This window comes from Vipera ursinii, assembly GCF_947247035.1.
Source record: "Vipera ursinii genome assembly, chromosome: Z".
Lineage (NCBI taxonomy): Eukaryota > Metazoa > Chordata > Lepidosauria > Squamata > Viperidae > Vipera > Vipera ursinii.
Window position 1 is genome coordinate 4971944 of NC_139517.1, and position 13364 is coordinate 4985307.

General features: G+C 38.6%; 1 protein-coding gene across 1 annotated transcript; it reads left to right on the forward strand.

Moving 5' to 3' along the window:
* Positions 1 to 1210: 1210 nt before the first annotated feature.
* On the forward strand, positions 1211 to 12135 carry LOC310649928 (vomeronasal type-2 receptor 26-like; the record flags this gene model as incomplete). Its single annotated transcript, XM_083378758.1, has 6 exons — positions 1211 to 1290; positions 4041 to 4332; positions 5331 to 6194; positions 9660 to 9887; positions 10566 to 10692; positions 11234 to 12135. The coding sequence occupies 6 exons, from the start codon at positions 1211 to 1213 to the stop codon at positions 12133 to 12135; spliced, it is 2493 nt and encodes an 830-aa protein (XP_083234884.1).
* Positions 12136 to 13364: the final 1229 nt, after the last annotated feature.

The following is a 13364-nucleotide window of genomic DNA, read 5'->3' on the forward strand; positions in this document are numbered from 1 at the left end:
CTAAAAAGAAACCAGCATGGCTGCACAAAGATCTCTCTAACAAACTGAAATACAAAAAGAACAAATGCAGGAATTGGGTTTGTCTAGTCTAAAGAAAAGAAGAAATAAGGGTGACATAATAGTAGTATTCCAGTATTTGAGAGGCTGCCACAAAGAAAATGGGGTCAATTTATTTTCCAAAGCACCAGAAGGCAGGATAAGAAACAATGGTTGGAAGCTGATCAACAGAGAAGCACCCTGGAATTAAGGAGAAAGTTCCTAATAGTAAGGACAATTAACCAGTGGAACAGCTTGCCTTCAGAAATTGTGGGTGCTCCATCACTGGAGGTTTTTAAGAAGAGACTGGATACTCACTTGTCTGAAATGGTATAGGTTCTCCTGCTGTAGCAGGGGGTGGACTAGAAGACCTCCAAAGACCCTTCAAGCTCTATTCTATTCTACTTTTTAATAGTTCTTTGCAAGTCCCCACCATGAATTAAGATAGCTAAAACAATATTTCATCTTTCCATCTGCGTCCATTGTGCATATTGTAAAAAAATCATTTGATTTTTAAAATTACTTTTATATCAGAAAATTACTTTTATATCAGAAAAGTATAAGGGGTCACTTTTTCAAATTTTGAATTAAGAATTATAAGTTCTTTTTGTTTTTCATTTTTTTATGGCCACTTATGGAAAAATGTTTAATAGATAACTCTTCCTGGAATTGGTTCAAATTACTATGTTTTTATTTGTTCAAAGCTCCAGAGATTTTCCAGAAAGCAGTGAAAAATACAAAGCAAGGTTGAAAGAGGTTATAAACTAATCCCAGTTCCATGGAGAACTTGGGGTGGTGGGAAGTGTCAAAGAAGGGCTATTGGGTTAATTTCTTCTAGCATCTGATCTTTCTTTGATCAGACCAATTTTCGCTCTGAGTTGTGGAAATCTCAGTCCTTACTCAAGCACATGTCTGTATCTCCATTAAAGTTACAGGTTTCGATTGATACTTTTTTTTCTTAGGAGGTGTGTTGAAAAAATCTGGTATGCTAAGTCAGATCTATTGGTGTGGGTTGATATGTTGGAGACCTGTTTTAGAAGATTTTTTGGCTGCTGATGTGTTATTCATTCTGATGTTCCCAGTGATCAAAGCGAACGCATTCAAGTGCCTGGAGGTTGATCCTATTCCTATTCTACATGAATGGTACCAACCAGGTGATCTCCTCATTGGAGGGATGGCATCACAGCATCTCTATGCCTTCAGTGAACATACCTTTTATGGACATCCATCTCAGGATCTATATGGACTTTCAGAGTAAGCAAATCCTACACTCTTCCTCACCTAATGACCCCTTGTTTCTTCTCAGATTTTCTATATGTTGACACCTATTCTTTTGAGTTAAATGTTGCTCAAAGAAAGGAGATGAAAATTTGATCTGCTCATGTAACCGGTTCAGTTTTCAGACAGTCTGTGGCTGTAAGCTAAATAAAACTTTTGTGCTGTCATTAAAACACTTCATTTTGTTTTTAGGAAGATGACACGAGAGGCTGAACATGAATTGTTAGATTAGAAATCTCTAAGACACAGGCATTTAATAAAATAAAATAAAAATATTTAAAAAGATATCGTTAGTCTATTAAGTAAAGCAAGAGTAAAATTTATTGATTTGTTATTTTTGTGGAAAGAGAGATAAGACAAGCATACCAACGTCTAACTTCAAACAAAGTTTATTTGAAAGACAGAATTAAAAAAAATTATCTACAGTGCTCTTTATAACTGAAAATATTGCAACTGAAGAAATTTAGAAAGCAAAGCTGCGTAAAACATGGTGCTCAAGGAATACCTATCTGAAATTGGAAATGTTTATCTCAAATTATAAGACAGAGTTTGAAGTAATAAAAAAAAGTCACTGGCAAAAATGAGGATTCTTCCTTCTCACCTAAGTCACTCACTGCAGAATTAGTTTCTCAAAGATTCTGAGGAATTCCACACTATGTCCTAAGCTATTGATCTCTTTTGCAGTTTCTAGTTCTTTCTTAAGACAATTTTTGAAATTCCAATCTGGACTGCAGTGGGTGGGTATTGAGGCCAGGATGATTTGAGTTTGGACTATTGGAACGGTTGCTGGAATTGGGTATGTGTAGTTTAACGAAGAGAAGGGTGAGGGGTGACATGATAGCAGTATTCCAATATCTCAGGGGCTGCCCCAAAGAAGAGGGAGTCAAGCTATTCTCCAAAGCACCTGAAAGCAGGACAAGAAGCAACGGATGGAAACTAGTCAAGGAGAGAAGCAACCTAGAACTAAGGAGAAACTTCCTGACAGTTAGAACAATTAATCAATGGAACAACCTGCGTTCAGAGGCTGTGAATGCTCCAACACTGGAAGTTTTTTAAGAAGAGACTGGACAGCCATTTGCCTGAAATGGTATAGGGTTTCCTGCCTGAGCAGGGGTTTGGACTAGATGACCTCCAAGGTCTCTTCCAACTTCTTCTTCTTCTTCTTCTTCTTCTTCTTCTTCTTCTTCTTCTTCTTCTTCTTCTTCTTCTTCTTCTTCTTCTTCTTCTTCTTACTGTAGGACCTGATTATTCTCCAGGGTTTTGCCTTTTTTTTAATCTGTGCAGGGAAGGTCCACCTGTTGAGTGGTTCTGAATGGACTTGTCTACTGGCATCAGCCTCTGCCTTTCCCTTTTCAATTTGCTCCTTCCTCCTAGTCTTTGCTTTGCTGCCAGGTGTCTTATCTAACAGATGTATCAGCTTTTCTTCCCACAGTATCATCACCACCACCCTGACCCCTTATGGCACTATCCTAGCTCTGATGCTGCAGTAATCAAAGCAATAGGGAACAGTTTGTTCCATTTTCCCTACATTCTTCTGTAGGTCCATGGAAATTAGCTAGGAAAGAAAAATGAACAGTTAAGCTTCATTGAACCAGAATAGAGCTGAAAGGGACCTTGGAGGTCTTCTGGTCCAACTCCCTGCTCAAGCAGGAAATTCTATATTATTTCAGAAAAATGACAGTCCAGTCTCTTCTTTAAAATCTCCAGTGATGGAGCACCCACAATTTCTGGTGGCAAGCTGTTCCACTGGTTAATTGTCCTCACTGTTAGGAAGTTTCTCCTTAAATTCCAGGTTGCTCCTGTCCTTGATTAGTTTCCATCCCTTGTTTCTTTTCTCACTTTCTGGTGCTTTGGAAAATAAGTTGAGCCCCTCTTCTTTGTGTTGTTGTTAGTTGCGAAGTCGTGTCTGACCCATCGCGACCCTATGGACAATGTTCCTCCAGGTCTTCCTGTCCTCTACCATCTCCTGGAGTCCATTTAAGCTCACGCCTACTGCTTCAGTGACTCCATCCAGCCACCTCATTCTCTGTTGTCCCCTTCTTCTCTTGCCCTCAATCTTTCCCAGCATTAGGCTCTTCTCCCGTGAGTCCTTCCTTCTCATAAGGTGGCCAAAGTATTTGAGTTTTAGCTTCAGGATCTGGCCTTCTAAAGAGCAGTCAGGGTTGATCTCCTCTAGGACTGACCGGTTTGATCGCCTTGCAGTCCAAGGGACTCACAGGAGTCTTCTCCAGCACCAGAGTTCAAAGGCCTCGATTCTTTGGCACTCAGCCTTTCTTATGGTCCAGCTTTCACTGCCATACATTGCAACTGGGAAGACCACAGCCTTGACTATACGCTTCTTTGTGACAGCCCCTCAAATACTATATTACTGCTATCATATCTCCCCTAGTTCTTCTTTTTAGACTGGCAATACCCAATTCCTGCAACCGTTCTTCATAAAGGAGTAGTAAAGGAAAATGTGGAATACATTTAGAATATATCTACAGACAAACATTTCAGTGTTTTGCCATTGAAAGGAGCAACCTTCTCTGAATGAAATGGGTAATAAAATGATCCTTTCTATATACTATATGGACTGGAGCCGAAAGTATTTAATAGATTAGAAACATCAGCACTATATTTTAAAAACCTAATTCCAATCTCAGGCAGAAACCATTATTTTTTTTTTCAACAGTATTCTATGCTTTGTATAATTGTCTTCTTTTGGGTTTTTTTTCTGTTTGCAGTCTCATTACAAAATTCTACCAGCATGTCCTTGCCTTGGCCTTTGCTGTGAAGGAGATCAATGAGAATCCACATATCTTATCTAATGTTACTTTGGGGTTCCACACGTATGACAGCTACAACAATCCAAAGAAGACTTATCGGACAACCCTGGACATGGTCTTCAAATCACATACATTTGTCCCCAACTATGAATGTGGCACCAGGAAAAATCTCATGGCCATCATTGGAGGACTTGGGTCAGATACTTCATTGCATATAGCAGAAATGATAGATTTTTACAAAATTCCACAGGTGGGTTCACAGTTGAGGGGATTTATCCTGTTCTTCTTAATTGATTGAAAGATTAATCAATTGATTAAGGATACCCAAGAGCATCCTTTGTTGTTCATTCTCATAAATCTCACCAAAGATTTAAGTGAGGCAAATCAAAATTAGAGTCCATGGTGAATGAAAAGAGTTAGAAGGGACCTTGGAGTCTTCTAGTCCAATCCCCTGCTCAAACAGGAGACCCCATACCATTTCTGAGAATTAGTTGTCCAGTTTCTTCTCAAAAGCCTCCAGAGATGGAGTACCAAAACTTCTGAAGGCTCACAAACTGTTCCAATGGTTGATTGTTCTGTCAGAAAATTTCTTCTTAGTTTTAGATTGCTTCTCTCCTTTATTAGTTTCCATCCATTGCTTCTTGTTCTGCCTTCTGGAGCATTGGAGAACAGGTTGACCCCCTGTTGTGTTTCCTGCTAGTTTGGGTGATATAAAGTTTTTTTTCCCCAAAAAATGTTTCTATATTTTCAGAAAAAAATCAAGAAATTATGGATAAAGAATAAATTATAATATGTCCATCCAATTTTTGTAAAGGTAAAAGGTAAAGGTTCCCCCGCACATGCGTGCTAGTCGTTTCCGACTCTAGGGGCCGGTGCTCATCTCCGTTTCAAAGCCGAAGAGCCAGCGCTTGTCCGAGGACGTCTCCGTGGTCATGTGGCCGGCATGACTAGACGCCAAAGGCGCACGGAACGCTGTTACCTTCCCACCGTAGTGGTCCCTATTTTTCTACTTGCATTTTTACGTGCTTTCGAACTGCTAGGTGGGCAGAAGCTGGGACGAGTAACAGGAGCTCACTCTGCTACGCGGCACTCGGGATTCGACCCGCCAAACTGCCGACCTTCCGATCGACAAGTTCAGCGTCCTAACCCACTGAGCCACCGCGTCCCAATTTTTGTAGTGATCCATAAACATGGATAAGCAAAATGAATACCTGTCCTTAACTCCATGGCTTGGTGTTTTTCTTTTAGCTCACATATGGATCATTTCCTATGGGAAAAAATGATACCAGTAAATCATCTTCACTTTATTTTATGGCTCCAAATGAGGTTCCTCAATATTTTGGGATTGTCCGATTGCTTCAACATTTTGGATGGAAATGGATTGGGCTCTTTGCTTCAGACACTGAGAGTGGAGAACATTTTTTGCAGAAATTGGAGCCCTTGTTTTTCCAGCAGGGAATCTGCTTAGCTTTCATACAAAGATTTCCAAAAGAATTGCGTTTGGATGACTTGGGCAAATTCAGTGATATAATGTTTCATTTTTATACACATTTCACAGATGTTAAAACAAATACATACATCATCTATGGAGAATCTTTGATATTAGCCTGGCTGACAGCTCTCAAATCTGTATGGGATGCTGCTAATCGGGGAAATGCATCTTTAAGCAAGGTGTGGGTCACCACCAGTCAAATTGATTTCACACTAACAGGAACCCAAAGGGAATGGAATCTCCAGTTTTATGATGGGGCCATTGCCTTCCAAATCCATTCAATTGAAAATCTGGAATTTGAGCAATTTCTTTGGTCCATAAAACCCCATTCAAGGCAAAGAGATGGATTCCGAAACCATTTTTGGGAGCAAGCATTTGACTGTTTATTTCCTAATTCAAGATTGTCATCATTGGGCAGTCGCGAATGCACTGGTGAAGAAAGACTGGGAAACCTTCCTGAATCTCTGTTTCAATTACAGATGTCTGGCCACAGCTACAGTATCTATAATGGGGTTTATGCTGTGGCTCATTCTTTGCATAACATGCTATCAAAAGGATCTAATCTCAGAAAAATCTTGGCAGATAAAGTGACTGAATCTCTAGAATTACAGCCTTTTAAGGTAAGGTTTCTCCAACAAACATATTTTCCTTTCAATGAAGAATTTAGTACAAAATAAGTAAACTCACAAAACGAGCTAAACCTTGATTCTAGCACAATCTATTGTTCCAATAACTATAGCTAAAATGACTTTCTCTGCCCCAATTAGATTGCATTTAATTTTCTCCACAAGGAAGATTGCATCACACAATTCTGTGTATGTTATTCACTGACAATACTTGTTGGGTTGACAAAGTCTAAATTCTTTACAAAATGTACTGTTTGCTTTGTATTCACACTTTATCCTGCGAAACTGCATAACGAATTTTGGAAATAAAACACAGAAACATAGAATAACAGAGTTTGAAGGGACCTTGGAGGGCCTCTAGATAAACCCCTGCTTGACTAGAAGACCCTATACCATTTCAGACAAATGGGTGTCTAATCTCTTCTGTAGGTCCATGAAAATCAAGGAGAGAAAATTAAGGAAAGAAGCAACCTGGAACTAAGGAGAAACTTCCTGACAGTTAGAACAATTAACCAGTGGAACAACCTGCCACCAGAAGCTGTGAATGCTCCAACAATGGACGTTTTTAAGAAGAGACTGGACAGCCATTTGTCCAAAGTGATATAGTGTTTCCTGCCTGAGCAGGGGGTTGGACTAGATGATCTCCAAGGTCCCTTCCAACTTTATTATTATTATTATTATTATTATTATTATTATTATTATTATTATTATTATTATTATTATTATTATTATTATTATTATTATTTTCAATGTATCATCACCACCACCCTTATCCCTTATGGCACTATCCTACGTCTGATGCTACAGTAATCAAAGCAATAGGAAACAGTTTGTTCCATTTTTCCTCCGTTCTTCTGTAGGTCCATGGAAATTAGCTAGTAAAGAAAAATGAATAGTTAAGTTTCAATGAATCAGAATACAGTGGGAAGGGACCTTGGAGGTCTTCTAGTCCAACTCCCTGCTCAGGCAGGACACCCTATATAATTCCAGACAGATGGCTGCTCAATTTTTTCTTAAAAATTTCCAGTGATGAAGCACCTACAATTTCTGAAGGCAAGCTGTTTCAATGGTTAATTGCTCTCCTTGTTAGGAAGTTTCTCCTTAATTCCAGGTTGCTTCTCTCCTTGATCAGTTTCCATCCATTATTTCTTGTCCTGCCTTCTGGTGCTTTGGAGAATAAGTTGACCTCCTCCTCTTTGTGGCAGCCTCTCAAATACTGGAATACTGCTAGTCTTGTTTTCTGGTACTTTGGAAAATAGGTGACTCCCTCATCCTTGTGGTAGTCCCTTAAATAGAAACACGGAATAGAATAGAATAGAATAGAATAGAATAGAATAGAATAGAATAGAATAGAATAGAATAGAATAGAATAGAATAGAATAGAATAGAAACACAAATTAAGATAGTCAAGAAAATGGTAAGTGAGCACCTGTCCAGCCTAGATGAGTTCAAACAACCAGGACCAGATGGATTACCCAAGGTCCTTAAGGAACTGGCAGAAGTGATCTCAGAACCACTGAACTATATTTTTCAAAGATCTTGGAGCACTGGGGAACTACTAGACTGGAAAAGAGCTGATCATCTTCAAAAAAGGGAAAAAAAATAGATCCAGGAAATTACAGACCTATCAGCCTGTTGTCAATACCTGGGAACATTCTGGAAAAGATAATCAAACAACGAATCAGTGAGCACGTAGAGGCAAACAAAGTCATTACAAAAAGCAAACATGAGTTTGTAAAAAACAGATCATGGCAGACAAATCTTATTGCATTCTTTGACCAAGTGACAAAATTAGTGGATATAATTTACTTGGACTTAAGTAAGGCATTTGATAAAGTAGATCACAACCTTCTACTTGATAAGATAGAAAAATGTGGGTTAGACAGCATCACCACCAGATGGATTTGTAGCTGGCTGACCGGCCGTACTCAGTGTGTGGTCCTCAATGGAACTGCATCTACATGGAAGGAAGTGTGTGGTGGGGTGCCCCAGGGCTCTGTTCTGGGCCCAGTGCTCTTCAACATCTTCATCAACGATTTGGATGAGGGGATAGATGGGGAACTCATCAAATTTGCAGATGACACCAAGCTGGCAGGAATAGCCAACACTCCAGAAAATAGGCTTAAGATACAGGAGGATCTGGACAGACTTGAACACTGGGCGCTATCTAACAAAATGAAATTCAGTGGTGAAAAAAGTAAGGTTTTACATTTAGGCAAGAAAAACTAAATGTACAGGTATAGTATAGGGGGTATCTTTCTCAATAGTAGTAACTGTGAGAGGGATCTCAGAGTCCTAGTAGACAATCACTTAAATGTGAGCCAGCAATGTGCTGCAGCTGCCAACAAAGCCAACACAGTGCTAGGCTGCATTAACAGAGGGATAGAATCAAGATCAAGTGAAGCATTAATACCACTTTACAATGCCTTTGCAAGGCCACACTTGGAATACTGCATTCAGTTTTGGTCACCATGATGTAAAAAAGATGTTGAGACACTAGAAAGAGTACAGAGAAGAGCAACAAAGATTAGGGGACTGGGGGCTAAAACATATAAGGAATGGCTGCTGGAATTGGGTATGTCTAGTTTAACGAAGAGAAGGACGAGGCGGGACATGATAGCAGTGTTCCAATATCTCAGGGGCTGCCACAAAGAAGAGGGAATCAAGCTATTCCCCAGAGCACCCGAAGGCAGGACAAAAAGCAATGGATGGAAACTAATCAAGGAGAGAATCAACCTAGAACTAAGGAGAAACTTCCTGACAGTCAGAACAATTAACCAGTGGAACAACCTCCCTCCAGAAGCAGTGAATGCTCCAACACTAGAAGTTTTTAAGAAGAGACTGGACAGGCATTTGTCCAAAATGGTATTGGGTTTCCTGCCTGAGCAGGGGGTTGGACTAGATGACCTCCAAGGTCCCTTCCAACTTATAATTATATAAAACCTTTATTCATAAAACATGAAACTCAATCAACTGAACACTCAAATTGACTGGCAATAAAGGTTGACATGGGTTGCTGCCAGCATCCTAGGTATCAACCAGGTATCTCCTTAAAATGTAAGATGTTCTGAGTGGCTCAGTGTTTTGTAACTTTGCTGGAATATTATTATTATTATTATTATTATTATTATTATTATTATTATTATTATTATTATTATTATTATTATTATTATTTATTGTAACATTGCTATCATCTCTCCCCTAGTCCTTCATTTTACTAGACTAGACATACCCTATTCCTGAAATCATTCTTCATAGGTTTTACCTCGAACCTTGTAATCATCCTTGTTGCTTTTCTCTGCACTCTTTGCAGTGTCTCAACATCTTTTTAATATTGTGGTAAGCAAAATTGGATGCAGTATTCCAAGTGGAATGTCTAATGTTAAAACAGAGAATGTCTAAAGTTGATTTATTTCATTATTGTTCTTTCAACTTCATTGCTTTCTTCTTTTCAAGTAGCTCCACCCATTTCTTCAAGGTATTTCTTTCAACAACTCAGCAGGAGAGAAGGTGTCCTTTAATGAGAAAAGAGAAGTTGCTGGAGGATTTGACATCCACAACATGATCATTTTTCCAAACAAGTCCATCCGGAGTGTGAAAGTGGGAAAGCTAGATTGTGATGCATCTTATGGCAATGAATTTATCATTAATGAACATCAGATTAAATGGCACAGAGGTTTCAATCAGGTATATGTTGAATGCATATAGTTTTACAGTTTCCTTAAATGAAAATGTTAAAATGCTTCCAACTGTTCCATGCTGGTCATGATTTTCTTTATTATTATTTATTATTTATTTATTAATTTAATTTGTATACTGCCCTTCTCCCGAAGGACTCAGGGCGGTGAACAGGGCAATACATAATAAAAAACAAGGTACAAAAATTAAAAAGTAATTAAACAGCAATGCCCGTAATAAATTAATACAGATTAAAAGGTTAAGATCAATTTATAAAACCCGACCCCATCCCATCAGGCCAGGCCAGCTTGTTCAAAGAGGTAGGTTTTAAGATCGCGCCGGAAGGAGCGGAGATCAGGCGCCATCCGGAGCTCGACCGGAAGATGGTTCCATAAATCCGGCGCGCCCACAGAGAACGCCCTCCCCCTGGGGGCCACCAGTCGGCATTCTTTGACCGGTGGCACCCTGAGGAGGCCCTCTCTGTGGGAGCGTTTATAACTATCTAACTGACTAACTGACTAACTAACTTAACTAACTAACTAACTAAATAAATAAATAAATAAATAAATAAATAAATAAATAAATAAATAAATAAATAAATAAATAAATAAATCTGTTTTCAGCTGGTGAAAAAGCTAAACAACTTGACAACTATTTCTGAATTTTTTAATTTTATTTTATGACCAGGTTCTTCCAGTTTCTCTATGTAATGAATACTGTCAGCCTGGATATTGGAAGAGAAAATCTGAACAGAAAACCTTCTGCTGTTATGATTGTGCTTCATGTCCACAGGGGAAGATTTCAACCAAGATAGGTCAGTTTTGAAGTCCTATAAATTATGAGAACATTGGACTGCAAAGAAATTGTTTCCTTAAAAGTTATAATTTCTAATTGTTATTGGTGTCAAGTGCTGGGGAAATCAGGAGATTCAGGTAGTTCAAATGAGTATAAAGATTTATTGCAAATTTAAGTCCTCTACAAGAATCTGACCAACTTTCGATCAAGGGACAAGAAGCAATAGATGAAACCTAGTCAATAAGAGAAGCAACCAAGAGCTAAGGAGAATTTTTATAACAGTGAGAACAATTAACTAGTGGAACAACTTACCTCCAGAAGAGGTAAGAAAAGATTAGACAGCCATTTATCTGAAATGGCATGGGTTCTCCTGTTTGAGCAATGTGTTGGACTAGAAGACCTCCAAGTTCCCTTCCAACTCTGTTATTTTGTTAATGTAGGTATACAAACAGCTAACGACAGACTCAGTATCAATCTTCAAACAGTAGCATAAAACATTCATTAAAATGTGATAAATAGGACATCAATAAGTTTCCATCTGATTTTTTTTTTTAATCCAGACACAGAAGATTGTATCAAATGTCCTGAAGATCAGTATCCAAGCATGGAGCAAGATCAATGCCTTAACAAAACAACGAGTTTCCTATCTTTTGAAGAACCTTTAGGAATCAGTCTGGCTTCAGCTGCTGTTTTCTTTTCCCTTATGACAACCAGCGTGCTTGGAATTTTCCTTAAGCGTAGAGATACCCCTATTGTCAAGGCCAACAACCGGGATCTCACTTACACACTCTTGATTGCACTTCTGCTCTGCTTTCTCTCTTCCTTGTTATTCCTTGGTGAGCCAGGGAAAGTAACCTGTATTCTCCGGCAACCAGCATTTGGCATTATCTTCTCAGTTGCTGTTTCTTGTGTGTTAGCTAAAACTATTACTGTAGTTGTAGCTTTCATGGCTACTAAACCAGGTTCTTCAATAAGAAAATGGGTGGGAAAAAGATTGGCTATTTCCATTGTCCTTTCTTGTTCTTTTCTTCAAGCAGGTCTTTGCATTCTGTGGCTGGCAACAACTCCTCCATACCCTGAGTTAAACATGCACTTTCTTTTGGAAATCATGATTTTGCAATGCAATGAAGGTTCTATTTTCATGTTTTATTGTGTCCTGGGCTACCTGGGCTTCTTGGCTATTGCCAGTTTCATTGTGGCTTTCCTTGCCCGTAATTTACCTGACAGTTTTAATGAAGCCAAGTTCATTACCTTTAGTATGTTGGCCTTCTGCAGTGTGTGGATCTCCTTTGTTCCAACATACCTGAGCACCAGAGGAAAAGCCATGGTGGCTGTGGAGATCTTTTCCATCTTGTCCTCCAGTGCTGGGTTATTGGGATGTATCTTTTTCCCAAAATGCTTCATCATCGTGTTGAGACCAGAACTAAATAGCAGGCACCAACTAATCAAACGAAACAATTAAATTATGTTTACATTATTTTTATGAATAAAAAGGGAAGGATGTTAGACAGAAAAAATGAAAACTGCCATTTCCAATGTTCCTTCCAACTTTGTAAGCCAATATTTGTATTATGTAATTATAATCTCTTCTCCATTTCCTAAATTAGATTTGTTCTCAGTTACTGAAGAAGTGATTCAACAATATAGAATAGAACAGAACAGAATAACATTATTATTTTAAATGTACACTAATTGGCATACATTAAAATGAAATTTCATTGCATACAGCTCTCAAAGTGTCACCACCTTCAATATACACTAGATAAATATGACAAAAAATGCATATACCCACATATATTCTATGACACAGAGAAACAACACAGTCTAGATCAGTTGTATACATGTACATGGCAAGAAAAATGAATCATGTGAGTTTATCAGACTGATGGCATAGGGAACAAAACTGTTACAGAATCTAGTGGTCCTGCTATAAATAGTTTGAAGTCTCCTCCCAGAGGGGAACAACAGAAACAGACCCTGAAATGGGTGTATGGGGTCTCTAACAATACTCTGAGCTCTAAGTACATATAAGTGCTGATAAGCTGTGTCCTGAATCACAGGAAGTGAGTTTCCTGTAATCTTCTCAGCTGTCCTTACCACTCTCTCTATGGACCTTCTATCTATCTGAGGCTTTGGTACCACCAAATCAAATAGTGATGCAGTTTGTTAAAATGCTCTTAATCATGTCTCTGTAAAAAGTGGCCAGGATCTTATCCGATGCAGGAAATGCAGATGCTGGTTTGCACACTTCACTAAGGATGACGTGTGGAGAGACCAATTCAGCTCTTGATCTTTTGCAGTATGTGTCTCCTTTGTGCCAACCAATGTGAGCACAAACACAACCTATTTGAGCACAACCACAAAACATGGTGGTTGTGGAGATCTTTTTCATCTTGACCACCAGTGCTGATTTATTTGTGTGTCTTTTTCCCTTAAATGCTTCATCATTGTGCTGAGACCTGAGATAAACAGGGCACAATTAATAAAAATAATGGTTAAATAATGCATGAATTGTCAAGTTCTTACATCATATGCTAGCCACCAAGAGTAATTGTGCCTTCAGTTCAGGTCATTATATAATGAAGAATGTGTACATGTCATAATATTTCTGCAACATTAAACATACACCTTTCTGCTATTCTATTCTATTTCCACTCTAACAAATCAATTTTTAATAAAAACATGAATAAA